Below are 16411 nucleotides of genomic sequence, written 5' to 3'. Positions count from 1 at the left end.
AAGATGTTCAATTGTCCGATCTTGTTCTGTTTGAACAAACTCTGCTCTAATCCCCACCCGCTCCACCCCCTCATTCTTTCATCCTTCGACAGCTGGGATAAACAAAGATTGGTCCAAGATTTATAAGGAACAGTTTCGCCCAGAGGCTTCCCAGAAGAGTAAGGAACAAGTTCGATTTCGCCACGTTGAGCCGCCAGGGAACCCGAAGACTTCAGTAGAAACTCCCCCGTTTGGCAATGCGTGAATAGCTCGCAGTTCACTCTTTGTGGAGTGAACTAGTGAATGGATATTGTGTGCGTCCAGAACCCCTGAAAGAGCCGAAGGTTCGTCCTCTGAGCGTGTCTTCCTCTAACGCATACCCCTTCATTTTTGCCACATATTTTTAACGAAATTTCCTCGGCTACTAAGGCATTGACATCATTACTTTCCTAAAGATATAAATCACTTAAAGGAACCCTTGGCTGAAGGGTGACAACAATTAATGTTCTAAAAGGTGACAGAACATTCAACAAGAATCGGTGATATTTTCAAGATTAAAAAGGCCCAGGACTGTTATTTACTCCTTATTTCAGACAACAATCCATGCGTTTTCTCTGCCTCGGCTGCAACGTGATGGACGAAGGGTTGGCACCATTTGGTAATTTGGGAAGAAGTGCGGGAAGCGCGTCTTCCAGAGTTCATAGTATAGATGCGATTTTGGGATTTACTAAAGAAGACCCAGTTTCCCACTCAACTTTTCCATCCGGCAGAAATTCCAGGAATGGAGAAGAAACGGGAAAAGGCGCTGGACGGGATTGTTGCCACCGAGCATCAAACTTCAAGCACGAACAAGAGAACTCAGAACGTTTTGACGGTAACAAGAGTTATTGTTCCCATCGTACCTTTTCTATTCGAAGCAAATTAGGCGCGATTGGTCCTAACGCTTTCTGTTAATAAAACAATTACTTTCATATTGTTAAATGATACAAGTAGGACGTGGCAATTAAAAAAAAATTAAATTCAGGACCAAACATTTATGTTTACTTTTTAACAAAGTTGAAATTAATGCAAAGGGGGTAGTTTATGATTCATTTATTTTCAATCTCCGTTAGAATTGTAAAAAATATTTATTTGGATGCCACAGAATGGTTGTAAGATGCCATGTTTAAAAAAAAGTGCACTTTTCTCTCTTTTCCGATCAGATCATTTTTGTATGAATAGCAGTGGAGAAGATCTCCGATCAGACATTGTGAAAACAAAGCAACATGAAAATAACTTACTGGACGAAGACCAGCCCAAGAAGAAACACAGGAGAAACCGAACAACATTCACTACGTATCAACTGCACGAGCTGGAGAGAGCCTTTGAGAAATCTCATTACCCAGATGTGTACAGCAGAGAGGAGCTGGCCATGAAGGTCAATCTACCTGAGGTCAGGGTGCAGGTGGGACTTTACTCCTTCTCTTTGTTGCTGGTCTTTGTTCCTCGCTATGATCCACAGCCATTCACCGAGGAGCTTCATTCCCGCCCCGCCCGTTTATACTCCTAGCTTCAATGTAAAGAGGTGATATACTTGCAGTGACAGTATCACCATTAGTCTATCTCTTCCTATTCTTTTGTCTCTTTTTTCAAAACTTAATGCAAGTTCCTGAGCTAAGCGTTCAAAATAAACTTTAAAGCCCAGGACGGGAACGTTGGTTACCCTTTTACTTCCCACGGAAGCTGCGTGACCTGCTGATATTCTCCAGCAGGTTTGTCCTTGACCCCCAGCATCTGCAGACTTACTTGTTTAAAGGACAAGTTAATCAATTATGTTCATAGTAGCGATTCCATTAATTGGATCATTGCCATTTTAATATTTATTCTCTGTTTCTTTCGCCCAATACTTTTCCAAGTTGTCAAATAGTTTTTGACTGTGAACTCTCCACAAACATTATGCATGTATTCTACGGATGTGTGGGGCTTGCTAGGAAATTTCACTCGTATGGAGATCGAACCGAACTTTGCAATCGAGCTCATTCCCATTGCGGAGGCGACGGGTTGAAGAATCCGTGTCAATGCCGAATAACTTAAATATTACTCACAATGTAATGAAGGGTATCCAGTCAACCCTGCACAATAAAGTCAACATTTAAGTATGTAAGTTGACTAGAATATTGAAAATCCACATTGGATCTGTTCTATAATTTTCATATTGTCAATGTTTTTATCACTGAAGAGAGCCCACGAGATATAAACGGTGGGGGGGGGGGGGGGGGGGGGCAAGTTAAGTACCCTGAGACGCCGTTTCTTCAACCACAATTAATACGTTGAATTGGTTTTTTTAAAAATATGTAAAATTGGCAAATATAAAATCGTGTGCAGGTGAAATTTTTGTTCACCATTATATGAAATAAAGATAATAATTATGTCAGGCGTGGAATGCCTTGTTAATTTCAGTTAACTAGACATTCAGTATCTTTGTGAACCTGCCTGCAAAAAACAAATCCGCAAGTGGTTCACAGTTTCAAGTTGAAAATCCTGCACCTGGCAAAGAGCGTTCACAGAATTAAGCGAACTGGTATTTTCATGAACAGTTCGATTCAAAGATTGGTTTATAAGGCAGTGATCGTTAGTCAGATCTTAATCAGTCAGATTTCAGACTTCTACATGAAACATTAAATTTATTATTATTTCATTTAAAAGTTTGCTTTTTAACACAAATGTGTAATTTATAACGTTCTTATTTTTCTTCAGTGCTTATTTTTTAGTCGAAATAAACACTTCAGCGTGATTCGATTCAGTCGGTAATCCTTTCTTCTTTCCCCCCCCCCCCCCCCCCCCGACACTTCAAAGAGTTTGAACTTTGTCATTTATAAACTTAACTGGAGGAAAGGCATTTGAATAATTTAATATACAGGCGTTTCTACATAAAATACGGCACCAGGTTGAGAGTTCACAAAGTAAACTTTGGAAAGAATGGGGAGTGAGAATTTCATTCAGAAAAGCAAGGGAGTATTTTTATCCAACATTACCCAGTGACGAAGTCCTTCAACAGTGATGTGAATGGATTGGCAGTTCCAATATATCATTTATTTTCCATTCTGTTGTGAAAATTTTAACTAACACAAGTATCATCATTCTGATGATTTTTTTAAGATGGGATCAAAATAAGCAAACGTAACCAAAAGTATATTATTTTTGTCCCAACCTGCTGGATTTACTTTAGTTAAATAAAACATTGTCATTGAGCATGTTTAAGGAACAAAATAAAAGTTATTTGGCTTCTCACAGGTACTCTGCAATCCATTAAGATCATAGCTGATCTTTCACCTCAGCACCACTTGCATGCACTAACCTCATACCTTAATATCCAAAACATTGTGCATTAACTTCAAACATTACAAACATCTTAATGACAAAATGTGTAAATGTAAACCGAGGAATGGCAATCATGCCAGGCATGTTATCTTCAAATGAACTAAGAATAGAATAGTTACAAAATAGTGAACTTTCTTCCACAAATCTGCCACTTTTTTACATAAATTCAATGCTGGACGTTTATCATTTTAGTGTGACATTGGCAGAGAAGGAAAAATAAACTTGAAAAAAGGATAGAAATAATCCATGTCAAGAAATAGATTTCAGATTCATTGGGTTTTTTTTCAAATTGGTATTATTTTATTATTTGTATATTTAAAATGTTGAAACCTTAAGACCATTAGATGTAGGAGCAGAGGTAGGCCACTTGGTCCATCGAGATTAATCCACCATTTCATCATGAACTGATCCATTCTCCAACTTCACCCATAACCCTATTCGGATAACTATCAATCTGTGCATTAAATACACCCAATGACTTGGCCTACTGAGCACCCTGAGGTAGCAAATTCCAAAGGTTCACCACTCTTTAGCTATAGAAATTCCTCAACATCTCTGTTTTAAATGGGTACACTACAATCCTGAAATTTTGCCCTCTTGTCTTAGACTTCCCCACCATGGGAAATAACTTTGCTGCATTTACTCTGCCCTGGCCTTTTAATGTTCAAAAAGTTTCTATGAGGTCCTCCTCTCATTCTTCTGTAAAGAGCTGTAAAATATTTCTCATATGATAATCCCTTCATTCCAGGAGTCATTTTGTGTATCTTCTCTGAACTCTCTCAATGTCAACACAACCTTTCTTAAATAAGGATCCACATCCTTGCAAATCCTCAACATCACATCCCTGCTCTTCAATCCTATTCCTCCAGATATGAAAATACATTCACCTTCACCATCAATTCAATCTGGAGGTTAACATTTAGGGCAGCTACTCTCAACCTTTTTTGGCTAGAGCCACCTACCTCCCCCCACCCCCCCCCCCGCCTCCACCCAGGACTCTGCTCCAAGTTTATAGGCCCCCTTCCTTGTGAATCAGTCAAGTTTGGGTTTCTTCCATACCTTTCTCTAACCAACTACATAAAAACATTTTTTTAAAGTATTTGAGGTGAAAGGAAAACAAGGCTTTTATTTAAATGTGCTGTTGTATCTGGTAAAGGGGCGGGAGTGGAGGGGAAGCATAGAGTCCCATTATAAATGGCTACTTTTGTATATCCTGGATGATGACTCCCAAGTCCCTTTGCATTTTGCATTTTGAATTTCCTCCCCATCAAATAATAGTTTGCACTTATATTACTTCTAACAAAGTGCATGACCATACTCTTTCTAACAATGTATTTTGTTTACTTTCTCCTTATTTATCGCAGTCTCTCTGCAGCCTTTCAGTTTCATCATCATTACCTGTCCCTCCATCTATTTTTGTATCATCTGCAAAGCTAGTTACAAAGCCATTTACTACGCAATCCAAATCATTAAAATGTAGTGTAAGAAGAAGTCACTCCAACACTGATCCGTGAAGAACATCACTGGTAACCTGTAGCCAACAAGAATCAGATTCCCTTGTTCCCACTCTCTGTTTCCTACCAATCAGCCAATGTTCTACCCATACTCGTATCATTCCTGTAATTCCATGGGCACGCATTTTGTTAAGCAGCCTCATGTGCGGCACTTTGTCAAAGGCCTTTAGAAAATCCAAACATACAACATCCACTGCATCTTCTTTGCCTAAACTGCTTGTGGCTTCCTCAAAAAATTGGAGTAGGTTTGTCAAGCCAAATGATCCCTTCAGGAAACCATGCTGACTTTGGCCTATCTTATCAGGGACTTCCAGGGACTTCGTAAACTGTCCTTTTTTCTTTAATATTTTAGTTTTGATTGTTTTTTCAAAAATATACATAGTAATATTTTAAATGCACAATATATTAAACTTTTTTCTTACAAACACAACAAACAAAAATCAAACAGTCCCTCCCTCCCTACCCCTCTATGCCATTAACATACAGATCCATTCACCATCAGAGCATACATATTTTAAATATGTAGAGTACAACTGGGGAAAATGTTTTTTTGTATGTATAATAGTTACTTTTATAAATTTTTCCTTTTTATGACTGTATTTGGCCCCCTGTGTGGTCTAGGTATGGCTGTCAGACCCATAAACTCATCCTTGACAATTGACTCCAACAACTTCCCAACCAGGCTAACAGGTCTATAATCTACTTTCTGTTACATCCCTACCTTTTTGAATAGCAGAGTGACCTTTGCAATTTTACATTCTGTATTCTTTGAAGATTCTATTACAATTTCCCAAGCATCATTTTCTATCGGTCCTATACCTACTCTCATCTCTTTTACTCTTAATATACTTAAAATAAGCTTTTAGTATCATTTTTGATATTATTTGCTAGCTTCTTTGGAAAGTTCAATTTTTCCTTCTGAATATCCTTTTTAGTTGCTTTTATAAGCTTTTCAAAGCTTCCCAGTCATTGATTTTCCTACTAATTTTTACTTCCTTGTATGTCCTTTATTTTGCTTTTACTTTGGCTTTGACCTCTCTTGTCAGCCTCAGTTGCATCATTTTTCCATTCAAATATTTCTTCTTCTTTGGAATATACCTCTCCTGCACCTTCCTTCTTTCTCGCAGCAACTGTAGCCTTTCCACTTTACTTTGTGCCTTTCCAATTAACTTTGATCAGTTCCTCTCTTCTTCCTCTGTAGTCCCCTTTATTCCACTGATATATTGACCTTAATTTCTCTCTCTCAACCTTCTATCATATTATGATCACTGCCTCTGAAGGGTTTCTTTACTTTCAGATCAACTCTGGTTCATTGACCAATATCCAATCAAGAATTGCCATTTCACTGGGTGGTTCAGCCACAATCTTTCATAAGAAGCCATCCTGAAGGCATTTTTGGGATTCGGCACCAACCTAGTTTTCTCCATCAACCTGCACGTTAAAATTCTCCATGGCTATTGTAACATTGCTCTTTTTTGCATACCTTCTCTATCTCCCACTGTAGTTTGCATACCAGATTGTGGCTACTGTTTGGAGGTCTGTCTACAACTCCCATCAGGATCTTTTTGCCCTTACATTTTTTAAATTCTTCCCACAGGGATTCTACATCTTCTGATCCAATCCCTCTGCTCTACAAAGATTGAATTCCATTTTCAACCAGCAGAACCAACTGCATATCCCCTCTGCCTACCTTTCTGTCCTTCCGATAATATCCATGGATATTATGATCCAGCTGTGGTCATCTTTCAGTCTCAATTCATTGATGGCCACATTGTCATACCTGTCAACTTCAAGCTGCGCTCCTAGATAATCAACCTTATTTCTTATACTGTGGACATTTAAATACAAGACCTTCAGTGTTACATTCATCACCTTATCCAATTTTGTTTTCAAAGTACACCAAGTTAAATCTTTAATCTTACGCCTGGAATTTTTCCCAATTGACTGCCTATGCTTCTTCGCAATCTCGCTACACAGTGCATCTAATTGTGTATCTTCTGTCCTATTCACTGTCCTTTCATTCTGGTTCCCATCCCCCTGCTAAAGTAGATTGAAAATCTCCTCCCCAACAGCTCTGGCAAATCTGTCTGCCAAGATATTAGTCCCATTCCTGTTCAGGTCCAACCTGTTTATTTTTTTTTGTACAGGTTCCATCTTCCCCAGAAGAGCTCCCAATGATCTAAGAAGCTGAACCCCTGCCTCTGCACCAATTCTTCAGCCAAACATTAATCTGCCATAACTTCCTATTTCTGTCCTCACTGGCATGAGGCACTGGTAGCAATCCAGAGATGATCACCCTTGATGTCCTGTTTTTTTTTATCTTCCTTTTTACTCCTTTTCTTATGTCATTGGTACCAATGTGGACAATGACATCTGGCTGTTTACTCTCCCACTTGAGAATACTGTGGACTCAATCTGAGACATCCCTGACACTGGCACCTGTGGTGCAACATACTACCTGAGAATCACAATATTGTCCACAGAACCTCTTATCTGTTTCCATAACTATTGAATACTCTAGCTCTCCTTTTCTTCCCCTTCCCTTCTGAATGAAACCGAAGGGCCACACACTGTGTCAGAGACCTGGCCACTACAACTCATCCCTGGTAGATTGTCCCTTCCCTATGTTATCCAAAACTGTACACATTTTTTAGGGGAACGGCCATCAGGTGCTTTACATTGACTGCCTATTCCCCTTTCCTCTCCTAACAGTCACCTCGTGTAACTTACCTCTTGCAATTTTGGGTGTGACTGCCTCCTTCTAGCTCCTGTCTATCAACCGTGCTGCCTCGTGAATGATCTGGAGTTCATCCAGTTCCAGCTCCTGATTTCTAACATGGTCTCTGAAGAGCTGAAACTGGGTGCATCTCTTGCAGGTGTAGTCATCAGGGACACTTTTGGTGACCCAGATTTCCCACATCCTGCAATTGGAGCATCGCATTGCCCTAGCTGCCATCTAAATCTGGGTCTTTGTGAAAAAATCTTGCCTGATCTTACCTGTACCAAGTCCTCAGCCTCTGCTCATTGAAGCCTCTTGAGCCGAAGCCTTTAACTCTCCAGTCCTACATTGGGCCACACTTGCACATGCACAGGCCACTCCACAGTCATTGCTCCTCTTGAACTTCCCTTTTTATTTGTTGCTGGGTCTATCTGTAGCAACAGACTCCAATCAATCCCAACATTTACACACAAAAAAACCCCCACTCCTTTGGCAAAGTAAAGGTGAGGTTCAGATGCCTAACTAAAGGTCAAATAATGCAACATCGAAGTGATGTTTCTGTGACTTTTGAATTCCCACAAAGTAAATGACCATTTGATCTGTTTCACTACTTGGCAGCTGGCTGTCAACCTCCATGTAGCCGCAGTTACATGCTGTATCTCTGTTGTTTAAAATAATTAATTTTGCCACAGAAAATTCAAATTTTAGATGTACTGTTAAATCTTTTTGTTTGCCCTCTCAGACTCATTTCTCTCTCCCTTCTTTCTCCTCCTCTCTTCATTTGTTGTTCTGCATCCAATTTGGTGCTAATGTACACCTCTGCCTTGTTGCCTATTTCTTAGTTTATTTTTAAATCCCATTATTTTAAGAAATAACAAAGTCCCTGTAAGGAGTGGGGGCTTGAACAGTGGGGTAAATTGGGTAGGGGCCTTTTATATTAATGGTAAGTCACAAGGAACAAATCAATGATAACTTGAAGTTCACAAGTGCAAAAGCTCTAAGGGTGAAGTTGGAATAATTTATTTTCTGGAACGTGGGCAAGGAACAGTCTCTGACATGTCCTTTAGTTTAACTTTACCCGTTAGGTGGTAAAGTATTCTGCTGAGGATGTTTGAGAATTATGAATGATAACGTGGTTTTGCTTGACTCCATCTGCACTGGGCTTACACCCTGTGCTAGACTTGTTGGTTAAAATCGTATTTGCTTGGCCCACACTGGAATGAAGACCAATTTCTGAGGGCAATCATATTAGAGAATGATTCTGCATTGCTCTTTCAAAGTAAGGGTTTCTGTGAGGTTAGTAATGTCTATTTACAGAGGCCGATGCTGCTGTTCCCTGGATTTTTCTTGGTTGGTGCATGGTGAAGGTCATAATTGTGTCCCTGGGATGGATGGAATCCACATTGTACCTTATGGGAGCAGCTACTTCAGACAATGGGAAGTGTCAGCTGAGATGGGCCCCGCTAGTGATTTTCCCCTTTGCAGCAAGACCTCTGAGTGGTTATCACAATAGGATTTGTCTCTTGGTCACAATTACAGTCTCTGAAGTCCTTTAGCATGCCCTCCTCTTCCCAGATGTCAGAGCAAAGCTAAGAATTTGTGTTTGAAGTTCCTCTACACCAAGTTTTAAAATTTAAAGGGGATATATGATCTAAAAGCTTTACTGTTTATCAGTTGGCATATGCGTTTTTCAACTTCTGATGTGACGGTGAGCTCAAAATAGATGGTGTGTTGTGGGGTGGAGTCAAGGACACTCCCATCAAATATATAGTCTCAAATTAAGTACTTGAAACTATGCCTCTGAGTCTCTCACATGATAAATTATCCTTGAGTAAAGGAAAGGAAGTCACTGAGATGCAATTATATAATTATATAATGCCACCAGATTGAAGATAAGGAAAACAAGTTAGCCACTTTATCTCAGCTATTCAAAATAAATAAGAGCTTCCATTTCTTTTATTATACAGCAAAATGGTCTCACGAATGAGCTAAAGAACGAGACTTCTGTTATCATGCCTTGGATATTATTCTGTGTCCATGTTCTTTCTGATATTTGATCCATTTTTCCCCAGAAATTGTACTCTGGAATGCCTTGGTGTCCTGGGTTTATTGCACAGGTCCTCCCTGTGTAATAAACACCTGATGTTGCCCTGTAAGTACAAATAGGTAATTTGGAGGCCAGTGGGGTAGATGAATGCTGAATGCTGTGGGCATCTCCTGGCAAGTGGGAACAGGGCATTTCAGTGTGCCTTCTCTCTACAGCCCCCACAGAGGGGAAAGCATTGGTGGCTGGCCACCGAGGCCGGCTGGTGGTCACTCCCATCGCAGCTGTTTTTGTGATCTTCTCCCACACATTGTTTGTTCATTTCCAACTTACACATAATTCTTAGGACTAGATCCTTGCCTTAACTTGAGGACTACCTGAATCAATAGTAGCACGTATACATTATGTAATAGCTTAATGATTAAGGAGCCTGATAACTGAAATCTTTGATAAGGGCATTAGTGACTCTCTGTATAGATTCTATTACTTAATTACATTATGCGGCTGTCCTAATAGTGTAGTCAGGATACCTACTGATTTATACTGAGGAAATGTCAGTCTAAACAACAATCAAAGATTCTGTTTATTTATTAATATGGCAATAATTTCATCGATTAAGTGGTAAGTTCATCATTACTCTTGCATCTAAAAGATGCAAAAAAAACTAACATTTATAAGCAGTTTTAATTTTTGATATTTTTTAAATGAGTTAATGATTATGGTAACATAATAATTAAGCCATTGGGCTAGTAGATAGAGGCCTGGACTATTGATCCAAGAAAGTGAGTTTGAATTTTTTCACAGCTAATGGGAAATTAAATTCAAACATAAATGTAATAAATTGCATATCAGCAAAGGGAAATAGGAAACTACTCTAAATTGTGTAAAAATTCACCAGTGGTTTCTAAGATTCGTCAGAGAAGGATTTCTGTTTTCCTTACTTTGACCAGCTTATAAATGATTCCAGGACCACCAATGCAGTTAATTTAATTGCTTTCTGATTGTTGCTCAATCGGGAGCTAATTAGGGAGAGACATTAAGTGCTGTCCTTGTAAGTGACTTCCTTATACCCTAAATTAAATGTTGCTTTTATTTATTTCTATGCCATCTAAAGAAAAGTTATGGTATCCATTGTTTTCTTTCAAATGTAGTAATGAATATTTATCTGTATGGAATTTTGATTTCACCTAAATTGATCTGGTCTCTTGCTTGGGCTGCTTTGCTAAATTTAAGTGTCCTATGTATTAGTTTCTTCCCTCAAAGAGTAAAAGAAGTTTTTCAGGCAAGTGTTTCCTTTTCAAATTGATGTCTTCTCCTCATACCAATTATTTTAATTTGATTTAATTTTAATTAAGATTTAATGGTAACAGACCCTTCTGCCTCCACAAACCTTTGCCAACCAATTGCACCCAATTGTCCTACAAATCCCATATATTTTGAAGAGTTGGGAGGAAACTGGAGCATTGGAAGAAATCCATGCAGACATGAGGAAAATGTACAAATTTGAATCCCAGCCGCTGGCACTGTAACAGGGTCGCGCTAACTACTACACTGGATTTGTTTCAAGTTAAACTTCTTAAAATTCTACAAATTTCATATGCAGACACACAAAAAAAAGCATCACAGCAAAATCTGATTTAAATTCCTTTAAAGCATTTGTCACTTGATAGAAATTCACACCAGTCAAATGTAAGGTCTTGTGCTGAGTCAACAAGATGGGAGAAGTGTGAGACAACCAGTGATGGGGGTTGGGTGGGATGAGATGGGGGGGGGAGATGACAGTTAGTTACAGGCTATTCTGATTTATTACTACAATGTCAAAACTGGCTCATGAAACATCTTCAGGTGATCTCTTGAATCTCGTGGAAAATTTCTAAATTCATACAGTTTTTTTAAACTATTCATTTGCAGTTCCCCACTAATTGAACTAATTGAGTCAGGGTGGGCCAGTATTTCTAAGGGCCTGAGCAGGCTAGAAACTTCTCAGTTGTTTAAATCCATCTTCACCAATGCAAGTGAAGTTGAGGATGTGTGATCACAGGAAGAATAAGGAAAAGCTGAAATTGCAAAAAAAAACTCAGACCAAGTACATGTTTCAAAACAATTTGACAATATTTTTGCCAGTTGACTTTTTTTTTGACTAAAGCAGTGCTTTAAAAAGAAATGAAGTGCAATTGAATACAAACTCACATGTTTTATTTCTGGATTTATTCTTCCATGTGTGTACAAAATGTATACCTGAGACTAAATGCAGGGGCCATTTATTCTAGAAGAGACTTGGGAGTGTTTCTTACCTCACACATCACTTCACACTTTACTGGATCGAACTCCATCTGCTACTTCTCCATCCAGCTCCGCATCTTGTCTATATGGTGTTGTAACCAACTTTCTACATTGTCCACAATACCTTTGACCTTCATGTGATCTACAAACTTACTAACCTACCCCTCTACTTTCACATCCAAGTCATTTATAAAAAAAATCACAAAGAGCAGGGATCCGAGAACAGTTCCCTCAGAACACCATAAGTCACTGATCTCCAAGCAAAATGTGCTCCATCAACAAATGGCCTCTGGCTTCTGTAGGTAAGCCAGTTCTGCATCTATATAGACATATTACCATGGATGTCGTGCATCATGGATTTCTGGATGAGTCTATCATGGGGAAACTTGTCAAACATCTTTCTAAAATTCACTTCCACCACAACCACCATTCTACCTTCAATTTGTTTTGTCACCTCCTTGAAAAACTTAATTAAATTCGTGAGGCACAACACACCCCTTGCAAAGTCATATGAATGATTCCCACTAAGACTATTCTTCTCCAAATGTTTATAAATCCAGTCCCTATGAATCCTCACCAATGGTTTGTCTGCCACTATTGTTAGCCTCACTAGACCATATTTATCAAGATTTTCCCTATTACATGAAAACAGAACAAAGTTTGCCATCCTCCAATTCCCTGTTACCACCGCTGTGGCAGGAAGGATATCAAGATCATTATCAATACCTCAGCAATCTCTTCTCTTGCTTCCCTCTGTATATCCCATCCAATCCTGGATACTTTTCTATCTTAATATTTATCAGAAGCTCCAACATTACCTCTTACCTAATCTCGAAATACTCCAGCTCATTAATCTACTTGACGCTGACTTCGTATTCTGCCTAGTGAATACTGAAGCAAAAGTATTTATTGATGAGCTCTCTGACTCCTCTCTCTCACTGAGCAGCCATACCCTCATTCTAGCTGTCCGCCTCCTCTTCATGTGCATACAGAATCCTTTGAAATTTCAAGGCTTCCTCGTGTTCCTTTTGCTCTTCTAAGTCCCTTCCTAAGTTCCTTTCTGCTGTTTTTCCTGTTTTTACTTCCTAAACCTTATGTATGCTTCATTTCTTCCTCTTTACTAAATAATCCACCTCTCTTGTCAAGCATGGTTCTTTTACCCAACTATCCTTTCCTTGTCTCAATAGGACGTCTATCCAGAACCTCTTCCAAGTGGTCCCAAAACCACCTCCAAATTTCTGCCATGCATTTCCTCAAGAGCATTAATTAATGCTCCTAAGATGGTGCCTAATCTCATTGTAAATAGCTCGTCCTCCAATTAGATACTTTCTATAAGATCTGCACTTGTCCTTGGCAATGGCTTTGCTAAAGGTCACTAGCTCTGAAATGCTCACCCCATCAGGTTCATTACCCAGTAAGAGATCCAGAGTGGCCTCTCCTCCAGTCAGCTTGTTTACAAGCTGAGTCAGATATCCACCTTGGGCACATCTCGCAAAATCTGCCTCATTTGAATCTTTGCCTTAAGGAGGTGCCGGCCAGTATGTGGGAAGTTCAAGTCACCCATGACAACAAGCTTATTATTTTTGCACCATTCCAAAATCCACCTATTTATCTGGTCCCAGGGCTATATAGGATCCCAGAGAATACTTCCAATAGAGTGATCACTCCCTTCCTGTTTCTGACTTCCACCCCTACTGACTCAGTAGACAATCCAAGTCTCTGTGACTTGGCCAGAACATCATAAATCCTTATTCTTAATAGTTCTTGCATTAAAGTAAACACAATTCAACCTATCCACCTGATGCTTCTATGCCCTATCCACTGCCTCTTCACTGTTCTTGTCATGAATGAACTTCAACACACTTTGCAAAATGGTTAGCTGAAAATATGCTTGATTGTATGCCTCACTCCACTAGAAGCCATGGGAGTTGCTATTTTCCAAATTTCAATTTTCTGCAAGGTTTCTACTGAACTAACTGATCTTAGGATTTAAATTAATGAGCCTTGTAAAAGATGACATTGTCAGCCAGGAATTGAACATTTCAACAGTCAGCTATGCTGAAAAAAACAATGGGCAGATTAATTTGTATTAATTTTATGTAATTGTCAAAACAACCTGCTCCTTAAGGTAACTTAATAGAGGTCTACAAGATTATGAGAGGCATAGATACCCAGGGCAGGAGTAGCAAACACAAGAGGACATCTGTACAAAGTGAAGGGAAGAAAGTTTAGAGGAAGTATCAGGGGTAAGGCAGTTTACACAGAAAGTTGTGGGTGTCTGGAATGCATTTCCAGGGGTGGTGATGGAGGCTGGAAAAATAGGGACATTTAAGAGAGACTTAGACAAGCAAATGTTTGAAAGGAAAATAGAGGATTATGAGGTAGGGAGGGTTTAGTTTTTGTTGATAGGAATATATGGATTGGCACAACATTGTGGGCCAAAGGGCCTGTATTTTGCTGTGTTCTATATTCTATATTCTATATTATTTTTTTATTTCAGGTGTGGTTTCAAAATAGAAGAGCCAAGTGGAGGCGGCAAGAAAAATTGGAAACTAGTGCAATGAAACTGCAGGATTCAACCATGCTCTCCTTCAACAGATCTTCACACTCTTCAGCCCTGGGCACCCTGAACAGTAACTTGTCAATGGATCCCTGGCTCACCTCACCAATGTCCAGCACAACTGCATTACAGAACCTCCCAGGTTTCATGACCAGTACAGCACAAGGCCTGCAGAGCAGCTATACTCCTCCACCTTTCCTAAATTCCCCGGCCTTAAGTCACACCCTTCAACCCATGGGTGGCATCACTCCTTCAACTTTTCAATGCGGGACATCTTATGTGGACAAATTTCCCCTGGAAGATGCAGAACAGAGAAATTCCAGTATAGCAACCCTTAGGATGAAAGCCAAAGAACACATCCAGTTCATTGGGAAAAGTTGGCAGACTATCTGAGGGAAGTGGCAGAGATGTTGTTTAATAATCCTTTATAATTGTTTAAAATGCTGTTGTTAAAATTGAGCTCTAAAATGTCTCACTAAATGTTGAAACTTTAATAAAATGAAAACTTTAATTGTTTTTATTTTTGTATCATTGTTACTTGTGTATTTGTTGTAGGTGCACTGACTTTGCATTGCATAAGATATGTAGTTTCCTGTGAATGTGAAATGAGTCACTAATTAATGGTTTTAACTAGTTTTAAGATTTTTGTGCATTTTATATTAATGCTCTGTCAAATGTTTATTTGATTGTAGAATGATCTACAAAATACAACCTGACCAAAAGTTTTAGCAAAATAGCTTTTCTGCTAGTGAATGGATCATTTCTTAAAAATAGAACATTAAAGATATAATTTTTTTTGGAAAGCAGATATATTTTGTCTTCAATTTCTTTGTCTTCTCATCTTGTACTGGACATAAAGGATAGCCTTGCTTTCACAATGACTTGCTGAACCTTTGAAATTATTCACTCACAGCTCCATCATGAATAAAGGGATTCAAGCATCTCTGACTTTTAAGGAACGTGTTGCTTTTTGTGACATTGCTATACCTTAGCTTCCCTTTTCATTCTTCACTTGAAGGAGCTGCTCAACTTTGACATCACAGCTTTCAAACAAAGATTAAGTATTTAACGTTATTCTAACCACTGTGTCAGAAAATCAGCAACTTCGTCTTATGCATTTTTCAGCATGGATACAGGATGATTTCAAAACTCCTGTAGTTCCATGGCTCCTGTAATTCCATGGCATGTCCTATCCTAACCAAAGCTGATGAACAAATCAGACACAGAAGTGAAAGTGTGGTTCAATAGCACTTGTGGCCCACAAGTACATAATAAAATAACAGCAGGAGTAACCCTCAAGTCTGTTCTGCTGCTCAAAAGGATGATGATTTAGTTCAATTTCCACTTTTTTTGGTTGTTGCCATGTACTTCCACTTCCTAATAGTAAAAAAAAACTTTCTTGATTTTGAATCTGTTTGTTGCTTCAGACTCTAAACTCCACAGTCCTCTGAGAGAAGAAATGCTTCATCCACATTTTGAATGATCAATCTCTTATACCTGTGCCTGAGTTCTTGATTCCTCCTTCAGTCTCCTTCTTCAATCCCCTTGGAATCCAATTAATTTCGGTGAGATCTCCTCTCCCATTCATCTCCAATGTATATAATCCCAATTTTTCCTTCTTAGATTATCCCTTCAAACCAAGAATCATCCTATTGAAGAATGAATATCCCTTGTTAAATATGAAGACCACCACTGACTTCAGTTACATAGAACATTAGGCACAATACAGCTCTTTTGGCTCGCAATGTTGTATCGACCTATATATTCCTACCAAAAAATACTAAACTCTTTCTACCTTGTACCCCTCTGTTTTTCTTCCATCCATGTGCCTGTCTAAGAGTCTCTTAAAATGCCCCTAATGTTTTAGCCTCCTCCAGCACCCTTGGCAAGGCATTCCAGGCACCCATAACTCTCTGTGTTTAAACAAAAAAATTTCCCCCTGATGTCTCCCG

At 39.0% G+C, this 16411-nt stretch overlaps 1 protein-coding gene across 1 annotated transcript; it reads left to right on the top strand.

Annotated features, from left to right (window-relative positions):
* Positions 1-612: 612 nt before the first annotated feature.
* Positions 613-14852, top strand: rx3 (retinal homeobox gene 3). Its single transcript, XM_069923066.1, has 3 exons — positions 613-853; positions 1182-1423; positions 14400-14852. Exons 1-3 carry the CDS (start codon positions 613-615, stop codon positions 14850-14852), a joined length of 936 nt encoding a protein of 311 aa, XP_069779167.1.
* Positions 14853-16411: the final 1559 nt, after the last annotated feature.

The sequence above is a fragment of the Narcine bancroftii genome, chromosome 3 (genome assembly GCF_036971445.1).
Source record: "Narcine bancroftii isolate sNarBan1 chromosome 3, sNarBan1.hap1, whole genome shotgun sequence".
In the NCBI taxonomy this organism is placed as follows: domain Eukaryota; kingdom Metazoa; phylum Chordata; class Chondrichthyes; order Torpediniformes; family Narcinidae; genus Narcine; species Narcine bancroftii.
This window is presented reverse-complemented; position numbering and strand designations above follow the sequence as displayed.